Source organism: Mya arenaria, chromosome 14, assembly GCF_026914265.1.
Source record: "Mya arenaria isolate MELC-2E11 chromosome 14, ASM2691426v1".
Classification (NCBI taxonomy): Eukaryota; Metazoa; Mollusca; class Bivalvia; order Myida; family Myidae; genus Mya; species Mya arenaria.
This window is the reverse complement of record NC_069135.1, coordinates 15,089,695-15,117,163: the sequence shown is the minus strand read 5'-3', so window position 1 is coordinate 15,117,163 and position 27,469 is coordinate 15,089,695. Positions and strand designations below refer to the sequence as shown.

Below are 27,469 nucleotides of genomic sequence, written 5' to 3'. Positions count from 1 at the left end.
AATTAGAAATCATTATAGCAAATCCGATCATACTTTTTTGAAATTTCTTCTTCTTATTATTATTAAAATAATAATAATTATATTATTATTATTATTATTATTATTATTTATTTATTATTATTATTATTATTATTATTATTATTATTATTATTATTATTATTATTATTATTATTATTATTATTATTATTATGAAAATACTTGAAATTATTATTATTTTAATTAAGGGGTGGGGGCGAGGCGGGCGGTACCCCTAACATTTTCGATGTTAGCTTTATCATTTCAATATCGGAGAATCGGACAAACGTCAAATGGGGCAATTTAAACGGGAGCATAACTGAGAACGTGTCCACTCTTCGTGGTTAAGGACATGAGGACCACCCATTCCCATGTGTCAATTTCTGCATAGACAGGTATTTAAATACCATTTTGTTTCCAAATATTAATTGTACATAGGCGAAGTCAACGGTTGATTTTAAAATAAGATAATTGCATGATATAACACTCAAAATAGACTCTTAGAAAGTATTTATTAGATATACAATACCAGATTTCTTTAGTCGTTTCATTATACGACCCCCCCCCCCCCCAGATATTTCATTTTCATGTATACAACTTTAACTACTTTATTTTATGAAATTACAATAAAAAACACTGCCCAAACCAGATTAAAAACATTCATTCTGGAACAATTCACCAGAAGATAAGCGCCCTGTATTGACGGTACAATCTAATGAATCTTTAAAATCAAAATACAAGACACATTTTTTTAATATACAGTTTGTTTTATAAACTACCACGGCACCATAACAGCACTATGCACTTGTTATTGTTCTTCAAATTCCACGTATTAATATTTGTTGCCCTTATTGATTGATTTATTGTGTTGTTTGTTTCTTATAGATAACCACAATGTAAATAAGATGTACATTGTATGGAAAAAGTGTTCAGATGTATGGTTAACAATATTAAATATCTCTGCCTTAATTTATTTCAGCCTGAAAAGATTTTGATATTTTTACTTGATATTGGAAATATTTGGGAATATATATCAGAGTAACAACCTATCGGCATAAGCCGTTTTGACTTAAGTCACTGACCTTTAACCCCATTCCCGCGCTTTTGTGGTCACATGGGCAAATAAAGAAACAAAACAAGGAAACATCACCAAATACCTCATCATTTGTCTGAATATAGTTATAATTAATTTGACACGGATATCATGGCTGTAAGTATGATTTATATTTACTAATAATGATGTTTTGTAATCCCGCACGCCATTATAATGTTCGTTTATTCAGATAAAACTACAAAACCACTGAAATGTATGAGCTGGAAAAATGCGCACGTCGAGGGACTCGTACGACTTCTGGAACACTACCATGGCGTTCTGACCGACTGTTTACTTTAGTCTACCCTTACCAGCCACACACACACTCAACTCTACTCACCCATAAACCTTTCACTCAGATCCTTTTACATCACAAACACAACAATGTACACATCTGTCATGAAACTTGATCATAAGGTTCTGATTATTGCATGTCAGCTGAAAATTGTAGTGTGTGTGGGTCAGAACCAGCCGCCCAGTTAGCTCTTTTGGTGCGAGTTCCGTGCTAGTGATCCGGTGGTTGTGGATTTGAGCCCCAGACTGGACGCATTTTTCCTCCCAGGTTTACTTTTGAATCTATTCACTGTACCTTATGTAGAAGGGCATATCGACATCAATAAAACAACTTGATGATACTTTGTCTTCCATCCATTTTCTTGTGATGTGTTGTTTCAAAGAAATGAATCTGAATCTTAAATTCTTGTACAGGACGAACCATCATCTGAGCCATTTTCATCAGTAACGAGCCCTGCTCGATCCCGCAGAGGGCGTGATCCAATCACTTCCAGCCCTGGCCGAGACCTTCCACCGTTTGAGGATGACTCAGAGCTGTTGGACGATGACAACCAAGTGGTGGAGGAGGAAGATGGGGAGGAACTGTTCGGAGACCAAATGGAAAGGTACACACAGTATAATTCTTGTTTTAAACAAGCACAACTAGATTCTTATCTGCGCGACTTGTGGACTTCTGCTAATTCGGCCACTATTAGAATTGTCAAATGCTGTGAAGATTGAGCCATGTCCATTCATGTGTTGGCAGTTAAATACATGTTGATCAATACTAACTCTATTAATTTATTTTCTAAATTTGCATCAAGATATAATGAAGTTGGGTTGAACCAATGGTTTCAAGTTTTCAGGTTTATATCTCGTGTAACTATTAAAAGTTTTTTTGGGGACGAGAAAGGGGTTACCCCCAATTAATTGCAATTATTACGACCAACATTAAACTTAACTGTTTGATGATAAGATGGAACAATGACTCGGCCATATCCGGCAAGCAACTTGGCATAAAAGCGGAAGGTTTTCCAATTGATGACAGGAAATTTTCTTCACAGTAGCCAGGATGTAACTGGTGCGTTGATGTTACAGAAATTGAAGTTTCTTGAAACTTGAACACCTTACTTAAACAATGAAATATAAGGTCCCAAATAGTGACACAATATAACCCACTCTTTAAGATGCACACAATCATACTCCCAAACAAGATTAACTATAATTTATAATTTTGTTTTAATATTCAAAAAAAGATAAATAAATGTAGAAAACAATGGTTCTTATGAAGGATACCGAGTTTAATTTGAAAGAAATTTGCATAAAATACGGTACTTCTACCTTATGAGACTATAGTAGCTCACAGTTAATCTTTTAGCTTTCACCAATCAATTAATATTTTTGCGCTTTCTGCCATTAAATACACGGTTAAAGTCTTGTCATCAGTTATTAATATTTTCCATAAATGCATTATTTAGTGAGCATTTAAAGGTTTATCAGTCCAAATTGATGTTTGATATACATATGTATGTATCAATTTTGAATTTAAGAGTGTCACTTTAAACTTTCAACTTCAATCTTTGTTTCATCACACACTTGAAAAGAGAAATCTAGTATTACTTAAAATATAAGACATATGAGACAAAGTGAACTTTCATGAGCTTCTGTGGGGCTTTGCCCAAATGGACCATTCTATTGCCTTGTCAGGCAGCCCCAAGCAATTCTTATTTTTGTAATTTGCCTCAGCTTTCATCCATGTGAACATGATGTTTTGCAGAGATTACCGAGCCATCCCAGAGCTTGATGTATATGATCGCGGTGTGATGGACGAGGATGATTACTCCGACCTATCTGAAAGTCAACGGGCAGCTGCAGAACGGGATATGAGACAGAGAGACAAGGAAGAAGGCAGACTGACTGGACGGATGAGGAGGGGTCTTATGTATGGTAAGCTGTAATATTAGTAAGAGTAAAATAAAGTGCAGTGTTTTTTAGCTCAACAATTCAAAGAATAAGGAGAGCTATACTACTCACCCTTGCGTCTGCATCACACCTTGGTTAAAGTTTTGCATGTAAGCACCTTTAAATCATTATCGCAGCAAATACATCATGTATTGCATTGAAACTTTACATACAATGTACCTGATTGTGTGCGCAACTATCCAATCTGCTTAATTTATAAAGTAACAAAAACACTGTGATGAAAATAATGTAAATAATATTTTTATTCAACTTGGAAAGTCTGGTGGAGGTTTTGCATGTTAGCACAAATAGGCATTTATTGACAACAGCTTGATGTATTGCAGGGAGACTTTAGGCAGCGGTACTAAACCATCCAATCCACTTAAATAACCAAATAAGATAACACTATTTTGCATGAAAGGCAAATTATGGCCCTTAATTATTCAATTCACAAAGTTTTCATGTAACCACATAAAAGACGATACCCCAGCAAATACCTCATGTATTGCCTGGAATTAAAACTCGCAAAGTCCACTATGCATTTTTATTGAACATATTTTCCATTCAAGACATTCTTCGCAAACAAACTTTCAGAGAACATTTGTCCTTCTGTCTAGTCAAAAACTGTCGGGGTAACTGCAAAATAGCTGATATTTGCTTACCAGCCTTTTTGTCAAGATTATCTTGCAGGAAGCACCGTTGTGGTTCTACTTCTGTTTACTTCCAGCCTTTCGTATTAATGTAAAGTTTCACAATTTCATGAAAGAAAATGTCAAATTCAATTGATGGATTATAATCTTCAGTTTTACTGAGTCGAAGGAAATCATTAATTATGTGTATTTTAAGTAACTCAAATGTTTTGTACATGAAGAATTTAGATATTTATATCGGTCAAATCAGATTTTGGATGCAAAAATACATAAACACATGAGTGGCAATCATTTTAATCATGTTGCCTTGAGTAATTCTTCAATTAAAAATAAAAGTCGAACATGATAGTCAATTGCATGTTTTACGTTTTTAAGAAGTAGGCTATGTTTACACTTATAAACACAATAACATCAGTAAAAGTGGGATATTGATCCTTTTTTAAGTAATTTAACCGTGTTTTTTTTCCATTTTATTTTTACTCATGCTTTATTTCCCTATTAAAATGGCATAGCTAATAAAATAATTTTGAATAAAAAACACATTGAACATTCCTGTTTAATGATTCAGATGAGTCTGATGAAGATGAAGAGGATAGGCCTCGTAAGAGACGGGCAGCTGAGAGGGCAGCGGAGGGAGATATGGAGGATGAAGAGGTGAGAGGGACTTGCCCATGTAACGAGTCTTCTTGCTGTTTGGTTTCCAAAAATGAGATGAACAATGTGATAGCGTTGTTCTGATGATCGATTCAAATCTGAAATGAAAAATTGCACATTTGTCATGGATATATTGAATATACATGCAAATCTACAATTGCAGTATGCAAGTTGAATTCAGTGCTCCAGCCAGGATTTGAAAAGGGCAGGGTGGAGTTTTGAAAAGGGCAAACTACATGAGTCGTGTAGGGGTGATTGAGGGTGGTTGTGGGAGGGGTCCACCCTGTCACAAGGTGTTGTTTTTTTGGGGGTGGGGGTCTCCAGCTAGAATTTGTTTTGTTTTCATACACAATTTAAATCATTTTCCATGATTTCCAGACTTGAATAAAGAAAGTTTGTTTTTTTCTCCAAATTTGGTAGGGTGTGTTTGAATATCAAAATTAAAATTTGTCTTTTTGTCTGTGGTAGTATGATTGTACTTGTTTGGAGTCTTCTTTAGTGTAATGGCATATATGTCTAAAAAAAAATCATGTAAAATGAAGAAAAAAACAAAGACAGTTAAACATTTGAAGCAATCAAATAAATAAATACACACAAAACAAATATGTAGGGGACGAATCTTAGTTTGGTACGATCGGGATTGGGTACGAATGTTACATTCAGCCTGGCTGTTTTTGAATTGTCTTTGGTAAAATAATGTTTAATATGCTAATGTTTTAGAATAAAATGACAATAAAAATCACTGCCCTTGCCATACATGTGATAATTTCTTGGGTCGATTCCGGGACACCCATCGTAATGTCAACGCACACTAGGGGGGTCCGGGGGCATGCCCCCCCGGAATTTTTTTTAAATGGGGAACGTCTGTGGTGCATTCTATAGCATATCTGGGGCTATTTTAGTCGTTTTTAACGTCGGGAAAATGTACCTATTTTGACTGCCAAGACGTATTTTTTACTTGACATGGTTGTTTTTTTTTCTGCATTTTCTTGAAAAAATAAAACCACCAGATATTTTCCCAGGCTTTAAATGAAGTGCTAACCAGGAGGATATGCAGTCTACTTTCGGTTTCATCAAAACAGGAAATAAACAACTATACGGGCACCTGTTTTCCCGCGCTTTTGAGAACATGCGTTACAAAATATTTATTTTTTCATCACATTTAAAACGTTTGCAATTTATGACACACAATATTTTTCAGACGATAAAGAAGATTTTCCAGTCGATGAGCTTTTTTCCGTTTGGAGATGCATATAATTTTGATAGAGACGTGTCAACAATCGGCTGTATAAAGCGATCACGTGACTTACCATGGTCACGTGATTAAAGCACTCTATATAACCACCTGTAAACCCCATATCGTCAGTTTTATTTCGGCGTAAAAATACACACGATAGTTCGGAAAAAGGTTCAAAACACTAAAATTCCATATGGACGCATAAGTTGTTAAAAGTATAACGACGTATCGACTTTGAAATTTGAAAGGAATATGGGATGTTTTCCGTGTTTTAATTTTGTTTTTTTTACTCATTTTGTCACTTTCTTTGAACTTACCTTCATGCTCGTTTGTTGGTAAAATGTGTGAAAAATATCAATTCATCAATTAAAAGCTATCATTCATAAGACCAAACAAATCCATATGAAAACAATGAATTTGTATACAAGAACCCTCCCCCACTCGTTAAGCACAACAATAGGCCGATAGATCAATTATCGGGTGATTGACGATGACCTCGACGACACGCGTACCAATTAACGGATTAGTGTCAACATGTCCTGTGTTTTACGACCAGTGTCCCGGACAGGCAAAATAGCTGACTTACATTGGTAAAATTAAGATAATCGATTCCGATTCCGAGATTATTTTTTTTTATTTTTTTTTTATGACTTTCCGGGACAAACATGCACCCTCCGTGACTCCGCGACAGAGATACGATTTCCGGGACAATCCCGGACGTCCGGGACGTTATCACATGTATGGCCCTTGCTTTAAAAATCACTTATAAAACATAGAACATTGATAAAATAACTCCGAAATTCGTTCTGACAAAATGGCGGTTTCGGCGAATTTTGACATGATCGTACCAACGATAGGTAAACACTACATAAAGCATTAACATATATTTGTGGGTTACAATGAAATTTTCATCATGAATATTTTACAAATAAACTTTAAAAAAACATTTACTGAAATAGTGATGTATTTGATTGTGTTAGCGCCACCTTTGTTATGTTTACAAATCGGCAGTGGCCGTCTGCTTCAAATCCACAATGTTTAAATAGCGATTTACGTCAGTACATTACAATTAACAATTATTTTAAAAGATTTAATTGTGCTTGACAACATTTTTCACCATCCCTTCACATTTTCTATCGCGTTTTACGAACTTTCATCATTAAATGAACGAATTCTCAATGTATATTCTGATTGGCTGTCATTCAATAGCTCCGCCTCCTGTTGATGTTTCCCTATTTGTCTCTTCTTAATTATTGGATTAGAAGATGACCGATTATGAATACACAGGTCGTCTGCTCACTACACAAATACACAATTAGCTGTCATATGACTTGGACAAGGCACATGGGAAGATGAAAGGGCAGTACGGCATATTTTAAGCAGTCAATGGGGGCATGGTGACACCTAGCGGGAACACTATTATCATAAGTATTACGTAATTTGTCTCAATTATGACAGCGGATTAAGGGCTGTCGATCTTTTATAATGATTTCAATAGTAAAAAGGGCACTAATGGGATAATTGGTGCTTATAGAGCATTTGTAAAAAGGGCACTACTCAAAAAGGGGGCAGGGCGGTAAGAAAAGGGGCACGGGCGCTGCGCCATTGAAAAACGGGCTAGCTGGAGCACTGGAATTACTGAACGTCAGCTTGCATAAGATTCTATATGTATTGTTAGTCGGTAATAAAATACATTCTGTCTACCTGTATATCATATATACTATAATACATTTACGCAAACTAATTCAATAAAAATGATTTTCCAACCGGTCATTCATCATCATAAACTCAAACTTGAGATTGTTTAATGAAATCCTCAATAGCAAACAATTTACAACATGACACAGAGAATTTCATGAAGCATGGGGTATATTTATTTGTGCATTTTATTATCATTTCTATTAAACAGTCATAGAACTAGTAAATGTTGTTTCAGAAAAATCATGCATGGCTGTTAACAAATGTTGACATGTAGGGTGATAATTTGAATAAGATAATTTGAAAAAGATAAATTCACATGAAAAAACCCACAATAGTTTGGTGAAGACATGAATTGAAATAAGACTAGAAAGAAAACTTTGACTTGCAAAACATGATGGGTTTCATTTCATGATTGAATATTTATATGCTCTTGTTTCTTTCCAGATGATTGAAAGTATTGAAAATTTAGAAGACATGAAGGGTCACTCTGTAAGGGAGTGGGTGGCCATGTTAGCCCCTAAAACGGAGATAAAAAACCGCTTCAAGAATTTCTTGCGGACATTTGTTGATTCAAAGGGCCACAATGTCTACAGAGAAAAAATCCGGCAGATGGTTGAAGGTTAGTTGTTTTGTTCTTGTTTTGACAATAGCCCTGTGTTCAGACTTTGATATTAGACTTATGAATGTGCAAGCTAAATTTTTACATATAGGAGTTTAGAAACAAAAATAGTCAACAAGCTTTGCTATACAAAATGAAATATTTGAGAAAGGCCAAAAGACATTTTACCAGTGCATGGCCTGCAGACTTGTGGTGATTTGGACTTCTGTGTGTTAATCATTTAATTTCTGACTTTACTCATAAAGCTTAAGCCTAGTTTATATTTGTTTAAACATATTTATTTCATGATATGTGCAGTTGACAACATAAATTCAAAACAAACATAAATTTAATTAGAAGCCAAAATCTTATAAAGATAATTGTTTTCTATATATACAAAAATATTTTTTATTATCTGGTTGTTTTTTATGTATGTATTGAAATAGTGAGTGGAATCATCTTAGAAATGAGAGCTTTGTTATAGGTATTACAGTACTGATTTCTGATTGGACCTGAATGATATGTAGCTACATGAAATAAACTTGGCTATTTGCAGGTAACAAGGAGAGCCTTACAGTGGACTACAACATGTTGGCTGAGGTGGAGCAGGTATTGGCCTACTTCTTGCCAGAGGCCCCGACAGAGATGCTTCAAAACTTTGATGAGGTGAGTGCACTTTACGGATTACAGTTAATGGTCATGTGTTGTGAATTCTGGCCTATTGTTCCGGGTTTTAAAGGGGATTGTGCCCTATGCTTTCTGGGAAAGTGTGAAATACTGATTTAGGTTTGTGTTGGGGTTAGGGGGGAGAAGTACCATGAATTTTTAATGAATGAAAGGAATACAGGAAAAATACATTGAATTTTTAAATATTTTATTGGTTACTTTAGTGCAGTTGTTTTTTTGGAGGAAAACAATCAGTTTTTAAGAAGAACAAGTAATCCATCTTTCACATTACTTTTTTAGTTGATTAGTCCCTATTTTATTGCAGGCTGGTAAGGAGGTAGTGTTGAGCATGTACCCAAATTACGAAAGAATCGCAAAAGAGATTCATGTGAGAATTGCTGAGTTACCCTTGATAGAAGAACTGCGCTCTCTCAGGTACTATCACTGGTCGCGTTCTTGTATTGATTTCTAATTACACATTTTTGAAATCTTGGTATTATTTGTTTAAATAATGATAATTTAGCATCTGTGACCTACAACTGGCTTACTGAAGGTGTGATACTTGAAATTTAAACAATTAGTCATACCTTGCTAGTAAAATTATCTCCTTACATGTGATGTGAGTGGAATACAGTCCTGAGTAATGTAATGAAAACAATGTAATAAACAGTTGATGATATGCAGAGTAGAAGCACATAATTGTACTTGCACTTCTTAAATTATACATTGTTTGTAACATTTCAGACAGCTGCATCTTAACCAGCTGATTCGTACGAGTGGTGTGGTGACAAGCTGTACGGGTGTTCTCCCCCAGCTCAACATCATCAAGTATGACTGTAACAAGTGCAACTACATCCTCGGCCCCTTCTACCAGTCACAGTCACAGGAAGTAAAGCCTGGATCCTGCCCCGAGTGTCAATCCACAGGTCCCTTTGAGATCAACATGGAGCAGGTACAGTGTAAACACAAAATTATGTATTAATATGTCTTTGTTTACACGTCTAGCAGGAGAATCTCCTGAGAAAAATTCAACTATTTTCTTCATACCTGATGACTTTGGAAAACATTTTTGCAAAGTTGCATATTACAAATGTGTTTTTTTATGCAGCTCTGCTGCTCCAATAATATAGTTTTAATGCCTTAATCAAGGAATACTGTCAATATCTAGTATTAAAACAATTATGTTTTCATATTAATTTATACATCTTATTCAAAACATATATATGTCCGGCCCACAGACCCTGTACAAAAACTACCAGCGTATCACCCTCCAGGAGAGCCCTGGCAAGGTACCTGCGGGCAGACTCCCGAGGTCCAAGGATGCCATACTGCTTGATGACCTCACTGACAGCTGCAAACCGGGAGATGAGATCGTATGTATTGCATATATCTGATTTCACTTGTTTGAGGGTTTGATAAAATATCTCTGATACTTGGAAAAGAAGTTGTATAATGATAATTATGTTTCAGTATAAATATAATGTTCTACCCCCATCAGGAAATGACTGGTGTGTACCACAATAACTACGATGGCTCCTTAAACACGTCCAATGGTTTTCCTGTGTTTGCCACGGTCATCCAGGCAAACTACATAACAAAGAAAGATGACAAACTGGCGGTGAGCAGCCTTACAGATGAGGACATAAAGGCCATTGCCCAGCTCTCTAAGGATGAGAGGATAGGAGAGAGGGTAAGACAGGCCACTGGCTTTAATGATGTTAACATTCCCAAGTCTGTCCATCATTCAGGATTGTCTTGATTCATGAAAAGGATGGACATATGACAATTTTGGAATAAGCCACATTTTAGATGATACTATACATTTTCAATGAATAATACTATTCAATCTCAATGAATAGAGACTGAACTTCAAACCGCTTTAGGGCCCCGCAAATATAATTTGCTGGTGTTCTGTAAAAATGCTTTATCATCAACACATTTGTGTTTCTTTAAAATCGTAGATATCAACTAGGTAATCTTATGAAAACATTTGCATTGATAATTGTTATGTCCTTCAGACTTGACAAACTGTGCATTGGCCGAATGTTTACTTACACCGATAAACATCAATAACTGACAGCAAACAATTCTTTACTCTCCACATGTATTTACAGATATTTGCCAGCGTTGCACCCTCCATCTACGGCCACGAGGATATCAAGCGCGCTTTGGCTCTGGCTATGTTTGGAGGGGAAGCCAAAAATCCTGGGGGTAAACACAAGGTCCGCGGTGACATTAACGTCCTGGTCTGTGGTGACCCTGGTACGGCAAAGTCACAGTTCCTAAAATACATCGAGAAAACTGCACCCAGGTAAATGTTTTGCTCCTTGGGTTTAAATATTAAACTGATTTGATTATTGACAAAGAAAAAACTAAATGTAATGCTTAAATGCTCTCTGTAGGATTGTGGATGTTATTATGAACAATTCAGTATACGTTTAGAAGTCACGAATATAATTTTTGTGTCTTGTTATTCGTAGGGTTGTATATACAACTGGTCAGGGTGCGTCAGCAGTGGGTTTGACGGCATACGTTCAGCGGAATCCTATTTCCAGAGAGTGGACCCTCGAGGCTGGAGCTCTTGTGCTGGCTGATAAGGGAATCTGTCTTATTGACGAGTTTGACAAGGTAAGAGCAGCATTTATGGATAGAAATGAAAATGGGGCTGTTATGACTTTTATTTTTAAGCTCCTCTCCACTTTGGGCTTGCTGATAGGGAGATAAGTTTAAGACTAGTTTGACGCAATACAATTGGCAAAACCTATCCATGGATGTAAAATGTTGAATTGTCTGCTCTGCTCCAACCAGAAAATAGGCCTGGCTCACATAAATAGTTCATGTTGATAAAAAAGATTTGATGTTATTTCACTTTAAAATGAATATGAAATATGAATAGAAGTGGTGATGATGAATAGAAAATGACCTACCTTTAAATACCTCTATTCCAAACACCATTTATCTGAAATAACTGCTATTTCGAAATTATTTTTCGGTCCAGATTTTATTCCTTCTTAACAGGTTTTTTTTTCTGAAAAATGGGATGGGGCCTTGGGTCTTTGAGAAGGGGAAAATTTTGCGGCGTTTTAGTAAAAAAAAAGGGTAAAATGTGCATGTTTAACTTTTTCATTTTTATTTAACTATCATACATCTTATTATATTTGATTGTTACATTACAAGTCCAACTCTCTCTTTTTTTTCCTGTTCTTAAACTCTTCCACTAAATTACCCTCAGCACTACTTTTAGCTTTTTTTATTTGGTGGGGAGATTACATGTACCTCAGACCCGCTTTCACAATCAAAACTTCCCGACAGTTGGACATTTTTGCTCAGTGGTTCCGAAATTTCAGGGCCACTAGGCTCAACAGAATGTTCAGGATCTTGCTGGGACTGGGGTTCCACATCATCGGAAGCGGAATGATCCGGTTCAGAAAGTTCGGACTCGGTCACATTTTGTGTGCTAATAGATTGACAAGATGTACCTGCTGACTTACAGTCAGTGAAGAAAGAATCAATTTTCAGAATATTTTTTTGCGTCATTTTATTTGTTGGAATACATCCAGTTATGCAACATTTCTCGAGCACGCGAAATTGAAAAAGAACGGAATACAGTATGTCGTAAACCATCATTGAGGTCCACTGTGTATAATTATAAGTTTAATCGATTAAGTTCAGCGTGACTAACCTCCCCTGGCAGACGAAAATCAACGGCTGATTTTCGCAATTGGGCAATAAAATATTGAATTTTATCGGAGGAGAATTTTCATTTTTAGGGGAAAAACTAGGCTTATTTTCCAAGGGGAAGTGGCCGTTCAACGGCCCCTTCTATATAAGGTAAAAAAAACATGTTCCATGTTTAACAAAATGTTAAATCAATAATCCGAAATCGCTATTTCGAAAAAATCACAATTTTGCACTAAAAATTACGGTCTCCATTTGGAATTCTTACCGATTTATCAATCCTTATTTCAAAATCAAACATCTCATAGTTTTTTGCATGGCACTGCCATACAGTAGCACTTGGGCATCATCTTTAGGTGATAATGAATCAACAGTTAGAGTTTGGATTCAAATGACATTAAGCATGCATATGCTAGAAACATCGATGTCAGATTATGAGTGAATTATTTTGGTGTGTAGTGTGCTATTTTACAGAATCTGAATATGATTTGAAAATGTCTCATCAAATTTGACCTCCACATTACTTACTCGAATTGCTTTTGAACAATCTGTAGAAGGGCCAGGTAACCAACGCAGGAGTATATCTTGATCGGTAATAAAAGGAAAGGGTGTTAACAGCACCACAATGGCCAAGCATGAATTCTGATTTCATCTACTTATTTCATGTCAGTCTCCATTTTACAATTACCCAAAATGATACTACCAGTATTTGGATTTGAATGTTTTCCCTGGAATTACCATATTTGCGATCAGATATTGATTAATAATGATGATGAAATGTGTCTGTTTTTAAATGTTCACAACAGAAGACAATTAGATTTTATTGCTTAAAGATATAACATAGATCTTTTTTCGACTACTCAAGGTTTAATATTTTAAGATTATTTTGATATTTATGGGCTTTTTCATTTAGGCTTCTAGAGGGAATGGCTTGCTGTTCAAAATACTAATTTTGATCACCAAGTGAATTAGCTCTACACTTTCAGAAACGTTCTCCTGTTGTTTGTTTATGATAAATATTTAGGGGTAATTTGAGTGACTACAATTCTGATATTATAGAATAATTGGTTTTTAATTAAAATTGACAAGCAAATTTAATCGAAATTCTTCCAACTAATAACTCACTACTAAATATTTTGTTCCAGTTATGATACACTCAAGGATTTCGTTCTTTGCAACTATGTACTTCTAACAGATTTATTATCATTTCCAATACTTGCATTCTTTTCTTTAGATAAAAAACATGACCTCGGTTTAGGTAAAGTACAACAAACTGAAAATATGGGTGCAACATTTAAGGTTGTGATGTACTTTCCTCAGTAAGAAGCTTCTGGAATCCTGACCTAGAAACCTTTCCTTTGTCTATTTATCGCTGATGTGACTATTTAGCACCTATAGTTTTGGTTTCATTCTATGACAACTAGGATTGAAAATTTGGTATAAAAAAACAATGAAAAAGCCTTGGTGAAGAGCAAAGTGTGGCAGATAAATGATAACGCAATCATTTATGAGCACACTTAAGTCAGCTTTTCAGGAAAGAAGCACAAATCTGGACAAAACTAGATTTGATTTTCTATATCTTGTTTTGAATACATTATGCAATTTCTTTAACTGGCAATATGAAAAAGATTCAAGTTTGTTTAAATCCTTTGAAAATGTGTTTAGGCCTAAAAAAAAGTATGTCTGTTTCCTGTAACATGCTGAAAAAAAGATGGGTCGGTAGGTAGGGATTTTTTTTTTTTTTAAATGTCAGAATGATCCAATATTCATGTTTATTTCAGGTGAATTATTTTTAAAAGAATTCAGTGTGATATATAGATTCAAACTTTCTGCCACTAATAAGCTAAAACTGCTAGCTTGACAGCCATTGTACATGTATGTCAGTTGTAGAATGCAACCATTTGAAGGGCTAGCCATGGGTTCGACTCCAAGCGGTGGCAACATTATGTGCAATTTTGAGCATTGTCAGTATGTTCACCAGGGAAGCAGTTCATATTTACACTTTGCAAATATAACCCAGTGAAAGAGTGAATCAAATAACATTTAGACAATTTCTTTTTGGCAAATGTTTTAAACAAAACTTTCAAAATGCATACATTTTGTAATAATAAAACATGATATTATTGCACAAACTATTTAAAGATAAACTGTGTAATAATATCAAGTTGTATTACAATTAAATGTACATGACAACCATTATAAAATAAAATTTTGTTACAACAAGAACAGGCAAGAATCTCCACAAAACATATATAAATCAATACTTCGAATGATAAATGACTAGAATCAATGACTAAACCATTTAACTCTTAGAGTGCTGTCAGAATTGTACAGATCTTTGGAACCTGTGTAGACCTATGGTCTACGCTGTTCACTGATTGGACACTTAAACCTTACCTGCTGACTCTGCAGCGAACAGTGTAAAATAATAGATTGGACTAGAATATGTTTAAATAGACTAGAATCAGTATCATAAAAGCTTAGACTGACTAATAAAAAATCAATACCATTTTCTTTTTTAAACAGTAAAACAGCAAAACTAGTACACGTACAGTACCTTAAATAGTTTCCACAACTTATTTTTTTTAACAATTTCCAGTGTTTTAAAAAGATCTGCTGTATTAGATCCACTGTTCATTCTGTAAAAATCTCAAGCACGATGAAAAATAACAATATAAAATTCAATAGAATACCTTGTCTTTTTTCCATTTCTGGACTAAGGTGGTTAGAAAATTCCCAGAGTCAAAACTTGGAAAAATATGTTCTGACTCTGACAAACATGTCATATTATTTAGTTAATGCATCTTCGTTATGTAACCCAGTGCATCCTTGTCAAATTCCAATATGCACCAGCGATTGTTTAGTTGCAACGACATCTTTCTTACTTTAACTTTCAGTTTCACTTTCAGGTTTATCTTTTTTTCCGGAAGTAAACAAAAACATTCAACGTTCCTATTGCCAATATTGCAACATCGTATCTTTCATAAATGGCATAACCATAACTGTTATACAATTATAAACTAAACTATAACACTGCGACGATCTACGCAGTTCTCCTTTCACTTTCATTAAAATTGACAGGAAGTTAGTGTGCACCTGTTTCCCGCGCTTTTTAGACCATGTGTTACGAAAAATGTTTATTTTTCTGTTAACTCATTAAAAACTTATAAGAATATTTGTTAATTAACCGGTGATATAATAAAACAACTTAAAATAAATGAACAAAATATATCTTAGCATTGTTGTTTTTCAAAACCATTGCAACTAGCGAAAAAGCGGAAGATATCTGTTAATTTGCATAATGGGCGGAGTTAACATTATGTCATTGAGTTTGAGTGCTGCTTATTGACATGGTTACCTTTCAGATTCCAGATCGATAATCACTTGTCACTTCGGGTGTTAATTGCTCTTGCAGGTTAAACAAACATTCAGATCATGCATTGAGGCTCCTTTCAGATGATACCGACTCTTACACCGAAATATCCCGGGTCAAAACTGACGCATACTACAAATGTATGATGCGTCGATCTCGGGTCAATTGAAAGCCACTACTAAATTATTTAAATTATCGTTGTCATCACAGGCCAGAGATCGCTAAAAATCTGACTTTTCGAATTTTGGGGCATAAAAAAATTGCGGTCAATGGTAAAAAAATACGGTCAGTCGGGTTACAGGAAACAGACCTTTTTTTTTTTAGGCCTTAAAAAAAGAATATGCAAAATGAAAAATAAATATTTTAAGTTTTATTGATAACATAGTCACTGCAAAAAAATCAATAATACTAGGTTAGCTTGCTTAAGATTTACGGGACAACAAGTAAAGCATGGTGCGTCTCAAAACAACAACAAACAAAACCATAAAATACAAGTATATATTTCTTCTCCGCAGATGAATGACCAGGATAGAACCAGCATTCACGAGGCAATGGAACAGCAGAGCATCTCCATCTCCAAGGCTGGTATAGTGACCTCCCTGCAGGCGCGTTGTGCCGTCCTAGCAGCAGCTAACCCTATTGGTGGCAGATATGACCCTGCACTCACCTTTGCTGAAAATGTAAGTGACATGTGTGTAAAAAAGAAGATTTGAAGTAAACCTTGTCATGCATGTTCTCAGAAAAAGTTTGCTCAAAACGAAATTAACAAGTTCTCAGTGTGCATTTGGGCTTAATACTAATTAAAAAGAATATGATAATTATCTGCAACATAATATGTCTGAGCCATTTTCTCATATTTTGTTTCAAAGGTCATACCCATATCGGTTGTAAATGTCTTTATACATGGTGTTGTCTTCACATTGAATATGATGCTACATTGAGGCCATAAAAAAGGTTTATTAAAAAACATGATCCATAAGGGTCTATTAACAAAATATTAATTTTATCTGACATCAAATGAAAATTATAAGTATAATTCGAAGGTACTGTTCGCCAGACCCAAAAAAGATCTCTAAAATATTCCTACCTACCTACCAATGATTTTTTCCCAGGCTGTATACAGAAACTAACCTCATTTTGTGTAAGGCCTAATCCATAGGGTATACCCATTTCAGGTTGATCTGACAGAGCCCATATTGTCAAGGTTTGACATTCTGTGTGTTGTGAGGGACACTGTTGATCCAGTGCAGGTATGTACTTCCTTCCTGTCAATGCTGGCAACCATATTGCATTATATAATGCCATTCTCTCATAGATAAACAAAATCAGTGGCACAAGTAAGGCACCCTTAATTTCAGACTGGTGTCATTGATTAACTGTGATATAATTTTGCGGCCAAAACATAAAAAACATCATTGCTGAAAATCTGGAATTTACTTGGAACATGTTAACCTCTGACTGTGCCAGAGAGGTAGATTTCATTCTCCAGAGAGGTAGATTTGTTTCTCCAGAGAGGTAGATTTGATTCTGCAGAGAGGTAGAATTGTTTCTCCAGAGAGGTCGATTTGATTCTCCAGAGAGGTAGATTTGTTTCTCCAGAGACGTACACTTTCTATGATATTTTGTACTCATTTATGTCATTGCCTGACATAATAACTTGAAACGTGAAACTTAAAAATTTAAAATCTTTTGAAGAATGTTTTGATGTCACCAATTCTGAGGCTGATGTAGGACCATCTATATATAAATTATAACATGGTACATCAAAACATTTGTCATTTAACAATAAGTAATGTCATTTGTCATTTATCAATAAGAAACGTATTCATTTATTGTGATACATGGCCATCAAAGGTGGTATTCTCATGATTTCCATGAACTGTGAACAAAATAAGGGGCTTCTGTCTAATTGATCTAGGCCTTTGAACTCACTGCGGTTCTGACCAGAAAGAACCGATAGAGCGGCGAGGGGGGGGGGGGGGTAAGCAGTAGATTTTAGAGTTCACAAGTCTATGTTTATTGCATCTGATTGGGAAAATGGTTCTTTTGGGCGTTTGGGAATGGGTCTGTTTACTGTACCCAGAAGGAAAAAAATCACTGACTGCAATGTCTTTATTTCAGGATGAATGTCTCGCACGGTTTGTAACAGGCAGTCACATAAAGCATCACCCGAACGCTACTGAGACTGAACAAGATGCAAACCTGGTAAGGCAAACAATATTCCCTGCATTCTAGCACCTTACAGTTTTGTAGGTATCCATCTTTTTCCCACAAGGTGGTTAGTTTGAGTCACCCACCAGGCATATGCTTTTTAGCTCACCTGTCACGTAGTGACAAGGTGAGCTTTTGTGATCACTCTTCGTCCGTCGTCCGTCCGTCCGTCCGTCCGTCCGTCCGTCCGTTCACAATTGCTTGTGAACACAATAGAGGTCACAATTTTGACCTAATCTTTATGAAACTTGGTCAGACTGATCATCTCTATAAAATCTAGGTCAAGTTCGATATTGGGTCATCTGGGGTCAAAAACTAGGTCACTAGGTCAATTAGTAGAAAAACCTTGTGAACACAATAGAGGTCACAATTTTAGCCTAATCTCAATGCAACTTGGTCAGAATGGTCATCTCTATAAAATCTAGGTCAAGTTCGATATTGGGTCATCCGCGGTCAATAATTAGGTCACTAGGTCAATTAGTAGAAAAACCTTGTGAACACAATAGAGGTCACAATTTTAGCCTAATCTCAATGCAACTTGGTCAGAATGATCATCTCTATAAAATGTAGGTCAGGTTCGATATTGGGTCATCCACGGTCAACAACTAGGTCACTAGGTCAATTAGTACAAAAACCTTGTGAACACAATAGAGGTCACAATTTTAGCCTAATCTCAATGCAACTTGGTCAGAATAATCATCTCTATAAAATCTAGGTCAAGTTCGATATTGGGTCATCCGCAGTCAATAACTAGGTCACTAGGTCAATTATTAGAAAAACCTTGTGAACACAACAGAGGTCACAATTTTGACCTAATCTTTATGAAACTTGGTCAGACTGATCATCTCTATGAAATCTAGGTCAAGTTCGATATTGGGTCATCTGGGGTCAAAAACTAGGTCAGTAGGTCAATTAGTAGAAATACCTTGTGAACACATTAGAGGTCACAATTTTAGCCTAATCTTAATGCAACTTGGTCAGAATGATCATCTCTATAAAATCTAGGTCAAGTTCGATATTGGGTCATCCGCGGTCAATAACTAGGTCACTAGGTCAATTAGTAGAAAAACCTTGTGAACACAATAGAGGTCACAATTTTAGCCTAATCTCAATGCAAATTGGTCAGAATGATCATCGCTGTAAAATGTAGGTCAAGTTTGATATTGGGTCATTCACGGTCAATAACTAGGTCACTAGGTCAATTAGTACAAAAACCTTGTGAACACAATAGAGGTCACAATTTTAGCCTAATCTCAATGCAACTTGGTCAGAATGATCATCTCTATAAAATCTAGGTCAAGTTCGATATTGGGTCATCCGCGGTCAATAACTAGGTCACTAGGTCAATTAGTAGAAAAACCTTGTGAACACAATAGAGGTCACAATTTTAGCCTAATCTCAATGCAACTTAGTCAGAATGATCATCTCTATAAAATCTAGGTCAAGTTCGATATTGGGTCATCCGCAGTCAATAACTAGGTCACTAGGTCAATTATTAGAAAAACCTTGTGAACACAACAGAGGTCACAATTTTGACCTAATCTTTATGAAACTTGGTCAGACTGATCATCTCTATGAAATCTAGGTCAAGTTCGATATTGGGTCATCTGGGGTCAAAAACTAGGTCAGTAGGTCAATTAGTAGAAATACCTTGTGAACACATTAGAGGTCACAATTTTAGCCTAATCTTAATGCAACTTGGTCAGAATGATCATCTCTATAAAATCTAGGTCAAGTTTGATATTGGGTCATCCGCGGTCAATAACTAGGTCACTAGGTCAATTAGTAGAAAAACCTTGTGAACACAATAGAGGTCACAATTTTAGCCTAATCTCAATGCAAATTGGTCAGAATGATCATCGCTGTAAAATGTAGGTCAAGTTTGATATTGGGTCATTCACGGTCAATAACTAGGTCACTAGGTCAATTAGTACAAAAACCTTGTGAACACAATAGAGGTCACAATTTTAGCCTAATCTCAATGCAACTTGGTCAGAATGATCATCTCTATAAAATCTAGGTCAAGTTCGATATTGGGTCATCCGCGGTCAATAATTAGGTCACTAGGTCAATTAGTAGAAAAACCTTGTGAACACAATAGAGGTCACAATTTTAGCCTAATCTCAATGCAACTTGGTCAGAATGATCATCTCTATAAAATGTAGGTCAGGTTTGATATTGGGTCATTCACGGTCAATAACTAGGTCACTAGGTCAATTAGTAGAAAAACCTTGTGAACACAATAGAGGTCACAATTTTAGCCTAATCTCAATGCAACTTGGTCAGAATGATCATCTCTATAAAATCTAGGTCAAGTTCGATATTGGGTCATCCGCGGTCAATAACTAGGTCACTAGGTCAATTAGTACAAAAACCTTGTGAACACAATAGAGGTCACAATTTTAGGCTAATCTTAATGCAACTTGGTCAGAATGATCATCTCTATAAAATCTGGGTCAAGTTCGATATTGGGTCATACACAGTCAATAACTAGGTCACTAGGTCAATTATTAGAAAAACCTTGTGAACAAAATAGAGGTCACAATTTTAGCCTTATCTTAATGAAACTTGGTCAGAATGATCATCTTAACATAAGCTAGGTCAAGTTCGATATTGGGTCAACCCAGGTCAAAAACTAGGTCACTAGGTCAATTAGTAGAAAAACCTTGTGAACACAATAGAGGTCACAATTTTAGCCTAATCTCAATGCAACTTGGTCAGAATGATCATCTCTATAAAATCTAGGTCAAGTTCGATATTGGGTCATCCGCGGTCAATAACTAGGTCACTAGGTCAATTAGTACAAAAACCTTGTGAACACAATAGAGGTCACAATTTTAGGCTAATCTTAATGCAACTTGGTCAGACTGATCATCTCTATGAAATCTAGGTCAAGTTCGATATTGGGTCATCTGGGGTCAAAAACTAGGTCAGTAGGTCAATTAGTAGAAATACCCTGTGAACACATTAGAGGTCACAATTTCAGCCTAATCTCAATGCAACTTGGTCAGAATGATCATCTCTATAAAATCTAGGTCAAGTTCGATATTGGGTCATCCGCGGTCAATAACTAGGTCACTAGGTCAATTAGTAGAAAAACCTTGTGAACACAATAGAGGTCACAATTTTAGCCTAATCTCAATGCAAATTGGTCAGAATGATCATCGCTGTAAAATGTAGGTCAAGTTTGATATTGGGTCATTCACGGTCAATAACTAGGTCACTAGGTCAATTAGTACAAAAACCTTGTGAACACAATAGAGGTCACAATTTTAGCCTAATCTCAATGCAACTTGGTCAGAATGATCATCTCTATAAAATCTAGGTCAAGTTCGATATTGGGTCATCCGCGGTCAATAACTAGGTCACTAGGTCAATTAGTACAAAAACCTTGTGAACACAATAGAGGTCACAATTTTAGGCTAATCTTAATGCAACTTGGTCAGAATGATCATCTCTATAAAATCTGGGTCAAGTTCGATATTGGGTCATCTGCGGTCTACAGGTGAGCGATACAGGGCCATCATGGCCCTCTTGTTTGGCCTCTTGAAAGTGACACGCTAGTCCCACTGATAGTAGTAGAAACAGGAAACAAGACTCCAGAATAGGTCATATCAGCTGAAATCTGGCTTTATAGTCTCACTCTTGTATAAACATAAAAACTTCTGTTCCATATTTCAGATAACATTCTTGTAGTATTCATGGTTTACCTGATTGTTGCCTGCTACCACCACGACTTCAGTTTTACTTTGACCACAATGTGATTTCAGAACACGTTGAATACAAACTCGTCCGTGGAGCCTATCCCGCAGGAGCTACTGAGGAAGTACCTCATCTATGCGAAGGAGAAAGTCCACCCAAGACTCAACAAGATGGACCAGGACAAGGTGGCCAAGATGTACGCTGAGCTACGTCGTGAGTCCATGGTGAGTGGATGGGAAAGATGGTATTTTTAAATGTGCTTACTGCCATGGCTAAAAGGTTTCCGTATTTTTCTAGAAGTTCTGGAATTTTTTTTATTCCTGAAGGGTCGATTTTCTGTGAATAAAATTCAAGGAAATAGATGGAAATGTGGTGCTTCCAAAATTAACCGCACACTTGCCTGGTTTACTATGTCAATTTTAATTACCTTATTTCATATCTTTAGCAAATGAAAAAAGCTGTTTTAAATGCCTAAGGCTTACAATTTATTTACAAATACAGCCTCAACAAAAAAATTATTCAAACATCAAAAATCATTGAAAAAGAGTGTAAATCTTACAGAAAATGAAGTTTCTACACAGGGATATGACACTTAAAGGTGTTGATGGTAGAGAGAAAAAACAAACGGTCATGGAAATGGCTAACAGAAGTAGACTCTGACTGCGAAAAATGGAGTTTTTGGCAGAGAAAACCTGCCATATAGAGTGTATAACTGTAAATAGTGATAATATGACACTGTGTTGTTACTAATATATATTTATTATGTATTTATAATTTGAACATTTTCATGTAACATAAATTCTAGAATCACAATTTGTGTTGCCATCATACTTTTTTCAAACCTAATAAAAGAAAACATCCAAAATGTAAAAAATGACATGCATAGTAAATCATAATTACTGGCTAATGCAGGATATTTTTCATTATGTATCATATGCCTATCAGTTAACTTATTTATAGTCATTTTTTGTCTGAAAAACTTAATTCCACCAATACTCATCATTATTCAAATGTGAAGCATCAAAGTGGCTATGTTCCAGATCTGAGATGCTTCGAGGGCCTCAGGCCCCCTGCACCCATGGCTGCACCTGACCAGGGGTCCTGCGGCCCCAAGGCCCTCAGCTTTTTTTTTTATGATTTTTCAATTTCAAATTTTTAGCCTTGGCTAAAGGCCAAATAGATAAAAATCTTTTGGAACTATTATTTATACACTGGGAGACAGGTAACATGTCTTGTGTTACCTTTTTTGGCAGCATTTATGTCAGAATGTGTAGGTATCTAAACAATACTACCATTGACAAAATGAAATATTTTCCCTACAATACAGCCTGTTTTTGTCAGCAACTTATAAGGATCATTTGGTTGTTCTTGGAATAAATTGTACTTTACAACTAGATCTGGATTACTTACAACTAGGTCTGGATTACTTTGCAGTTTAAGTGACCTTGGGGGATGACCGACATGTAATACCTTTTCTCTACTAGGCTGGTACTTGATGACATTTATCTTTCGCAGTTCTAAGTGATAATTGCATTTTACATGAAGATGCTAATGTTGATAATTGTGCACAAGTTGTATATTATCAATATCCAACAAAATGCCTTCCAACTTACACAACCAATGAATCTTAACTCATATTTTCCCAATACCATTTCCAAGGTAACCAACAGCATTCCAATCACAGTGAGACACATAGAGTCCATGATCCGAATGGCGGAGTCTCACGCTAAGATGCACCTGCGGGACTACGTTAACGAGGAGGACGTGAACATGGCCATGAGAATCATGCTGGAAAGCTTCATCTCCACACAGAAGTTCTCTGTGATGCGCTCCATGAGAAAGGTGAGACAATGAACAGTGCCAGTCTCTCGTAACCAATTCTTAAACCCCATATGCTCCAGTTGTTAAGGAAAAGCTTGCTGCACTGGTTAACCGATCTTGCTCAAATTCTGTATTTTGTATAGCGTAATATATTTATGTATATAATTTGATGGAAAGCACAAGTATCAGAATTTGTTCATCAAAGTCTTAATTTCAATGACTGCTCAAAAACAAACAATGTGCTTGTTTGTATAAATTAAGCAATCAAATGACACAGCAATAGATTCATGCAGAGTTTATACTGAAAATGATATTTATTTTGTAAAATTGTGAAGTACTTAAAAAGAACAATAATAAATAAATAGTAAGAAAACTATCAATTGAATTGTAATAAATTTTGATTTGCTGATCTTTCGAATGAATGTAGAGAAGGAGGTAAAAAGTATTGTGTTCGGATTGTAATTGGAACTGGCGTCAAAATGTTCTGAACGTTCCCTCAAATAAATTATGGACGTTTCTAAAGATAGTTACATTCATGGCAAGTAAATTTGTTCATATTCTTTATCAGTGAAAATTTCTTTTCTTATTTAATTATTGATTTGTTCAGCCTCACGATTAGGTTAATTGACTGCAATTGGTTTATCATGTATGGTTCTAAGCATTTCATGATTCAGGACATTAGGACAGGTGTTACATTCATCCCCAAACCCATGTGATATAGAGAGGCTTTAAACCCTGTTATAATAGTTTAATCAAGTTTTGATCTTTTGATATAAAATCACATTAACCTACATATTTCCTGATGTATGGCCAATATCAGGCCTTTAAGAAAGAAGTACTGTTCACTTACATTTTTAAAATGTTCTTTTGGTTCCTGGTAAGCATTTACCTCCTTATTTCAGACATTTGGCCGGTATCTGGCCTTCAAGAAGGACAACAACGAGCTCCTGCTGTTCATCTTGAAACAGCTGGCCGCCGACCAGATGTCGTTCCAGCGCAGTCGCTATGGCCAGGAGCAGGAAATCATTGAGGTCTCCTGCAAGGATCTTGCTGACAAGGTGTGGTAACATTGTAGTTAAATTTATTATAAGTTTTATTTTTACCCAGTTTAGAGGATAGCTTTGAACTGATAATGACTTCAATCACATGTGAGGCCAAAAAATGCAATTGTGCAGTTATTTTACATTTGACCAAAAACAGGTCCAGAAGGCAGGATTTCTTAACTATAATTTCCAACTGCTTATTATAATGGTGTGTTGTTGGGCGGTGGTTAGTTGGGCTGACTTGCGTTAATCTAGTTTTGTTCATTATATGGACACCATACTTATTGTATAGAAAGACATGTGGAAAGGTCGCTTGGGATTGCTTTTGTGTCCTTGTCGTCAATGTCACTGTTAATAAATGTAAAATAAAAATCTGGCAAATATCTCCTGCATCATTCATCATATGGACAACAAACTCAGTGTTTTTTAAGAACATGAGGAGAGCTCCCTTGGGATTGCTTATTTGGTCTGTTCCATCAAAGGTCAAGGTTACTAAACAGAGAAATTTTGTTGCGGGCAAATTGCTTTTTCATCATGTGGACACCAAACTAAGAGCATGAGGAGAGCTTTGTAATGAAAACAATCAATATCAGAAAAGACAGCAGATAGTTGTTATGGAATCTCTTTAGACCTAGCTATTTCCTGGGACCTACTCCGAGCTGTTTAAGTACAGTCCTTGATTGATCCATTTATGTCTTGATTTTGCAGCCAATTAATTTATCACAGTGTTTTTGTGATGGTCATTAACAACAGCTGCTTTGGTAAAAGTCCCTGAACAATTATTGTCATATTTGTTGTAGTGACCCAATTACTTGATAATTGGCCGACTTAAACTGCATAAACTTGTTTCTACACAATAAATGAGCTGTTGAAAGTCCTCACTACATGTGAATAAAAAAGGAGAAGTATTGATAGGTTGAGTACAGATGAGCTGTGTTATTGAATGTAGGTTTTCATTTAAATAGTTTTTGTTTTTTTACACGGCGTTATTAACTGAAGGATTGTATGTGTAGCTGTACAACAGTTCATTTGAAACTCTCCACTATGAACCAAGATCCGAGGCAAACAAGAGGTTAATGTGTTGATAAAAGATGAGATGTTTCCAAATTAAGAACTTTTTATCTTTATGGAAACAGTTCCCTGGCATGTGGTCACATCATCTCTAATGAGAAAAGAGATTTTGCGGTGTTATTTCTAGCATTGGTCAAGTTTTTCTAGTATTGCCGTATTGGTCATCTGGTAGACTGGGGAGTACTTGTTTTAGATTGCAGATTCAGAAAATAGATAATTTTACCTAATCTTCCAGCCTTTGCTTCCTCTATTTCAAGACATACACAATGAATTATACACACAACAAATATACAATGAAGGTCATGAACTAGTAGTCAGGGTTTTCGTGTCCAGTCATTCATCATTGACATCAGTAGTTCGAAATTAAATTTGCATCTCTCTTTTTTCAGGCACGCCAGATCAATATCACTAACCTGGCTTCATTTTACGAGAGCGATACTTTCAAGGCAAACCGATTCACGTATGATGGGAAGAGGAGCACGGTTGTCCAGCACTTGTGAAGAATGAGTTGAAACAAGGGGGAGGCATTAACTGATGACTCGACTTGTAGACATATGACTCTAATGTATGCCCACCAAAATAAACAAGAGCTTCAGAGCTTCATTGAAAATTAGGTTAACTTGAGTGACAGTTTTCGGAATAGAACAAAAATAAAAAAACTCGTGAAACATTTTGTCCAGTACTAATCACTGTTACAGCTGATTTCTTTATCCTGGATCTGTTAAAATGTGTTATACAGTATGTTGATGAATGTTTCTATTAACTATGTCTGTTTTGGTCCGTTAATTGTTTTTACTATTCCGCTTTAGTTTTGAAAAAATTTAAAAACAATAATAAAAAACTGCAGGGTACATGTTAAAAAAAATGGATTTGAGATGTTTTCAACATGTATATGTACATATATATAATATTTTACCTGCCAATGTGTTCATACTTGGTACATAACCTGTTGTGTTCATCTGTCTGGAAATTTTGATCTAATTGCATTTCACTGTCAACAAAATTTTGTATTATTGTTAATTAAAGTACTTTTTGAATTGACACATTCTATATTATTCGAACAATTTTCATAAGAATCTTTTTTGCATAAAAGATTTTTGGAATTTTTGTATTGAATTGTAAACAACGAACATGATATTATTTAAATATAATAAAATAAGAAAACACAACTGTTGTTTCAAAATGTGATTATATCAAAAACGAAGTTCTATATGATTTAAATAGTCAAATGTCTGTGGATCTAGCCAGCTTGCTGCTGTCGCTGTTCATAACAAGCACATGTCTGTGCTTTCACCTCTTTGTTCAGGGAACGAGTTCCAGGAAAATTAGCCGAACACCCACTTCAGTGATTTTTTTGGGAATTAAATTTACCGCCTGTACCTTGCAAATTGGGAAAAAAGTCGACTTTGGGAAAAATACAAAATAAGGCCAAAACAGCTAATAGAATGGCAAATATACATGTTAAACCTTTTTTTATGCATACCTTATGCTGTGAAAGAGTAAGTGTTGTCAAGATTTTGTTAATATTTCAAGAAATTGCTTTTTTATTCATTAACGTAATCTGCATTTTTCAAATTGGGGAAAAAAATAAAATATTGGGGAAAATGGACATGTTTTCGCAAGGGGAAACAGTATGTAGAAGGCAGTAATTTGCACCAAATAATCGCTGCATATTGACATTAAAATGGTGAAGTCGTCATGGAGGATGGTCGTGTAACTTG

General features: G+C 35.6%; 1 protein-coding gene across 1 annotated transcript; it reads left to right on the top strand.

Annotated features, from left to right (window-relative positions):
- Positions 1-1,098: 1,098 nt before the first annotated feature.
- LOC128218056 (DNA replication licensing factor mcm2-like) lies at positions 1,099-26,917 on the top strand. Its single transcript, XM_052925575.1, has 19 exons — positions 1,099-1,225; positions 1,817-2,007; positions 3,159-3,328; positions 4,562-4,647; positions 8,030-8,204; positions 8,740-8,849; positions 9,175-9,284; positions 9,594-9,801; positions 10,088-10,222; positions 10,348-10,539; positions 10,964-11,160; positions 11,330-11,477; positions 16,416-16,580; positions 17,076-17,150; positions 18,022-18,105; positions 21,882-22,037; positions 23,473-23,655; positions 24,537-24,692; positions 26,138-26,917. The coding sequence occupies exons 1-19, from the start codon at positions 1,220-1,222 to the stop codon at positions 26,246-26,248; spliced, it is 2,658 nt and encodes an 885-aa protein (XP_052781535.1). The 5' UTR covers positions 1,099-1,219; the 3' UTR covers positions 26,249-26,917.
- The last annotated feature ends 552 nt before the right edge of the window (positions 26,918-27,469 follow it).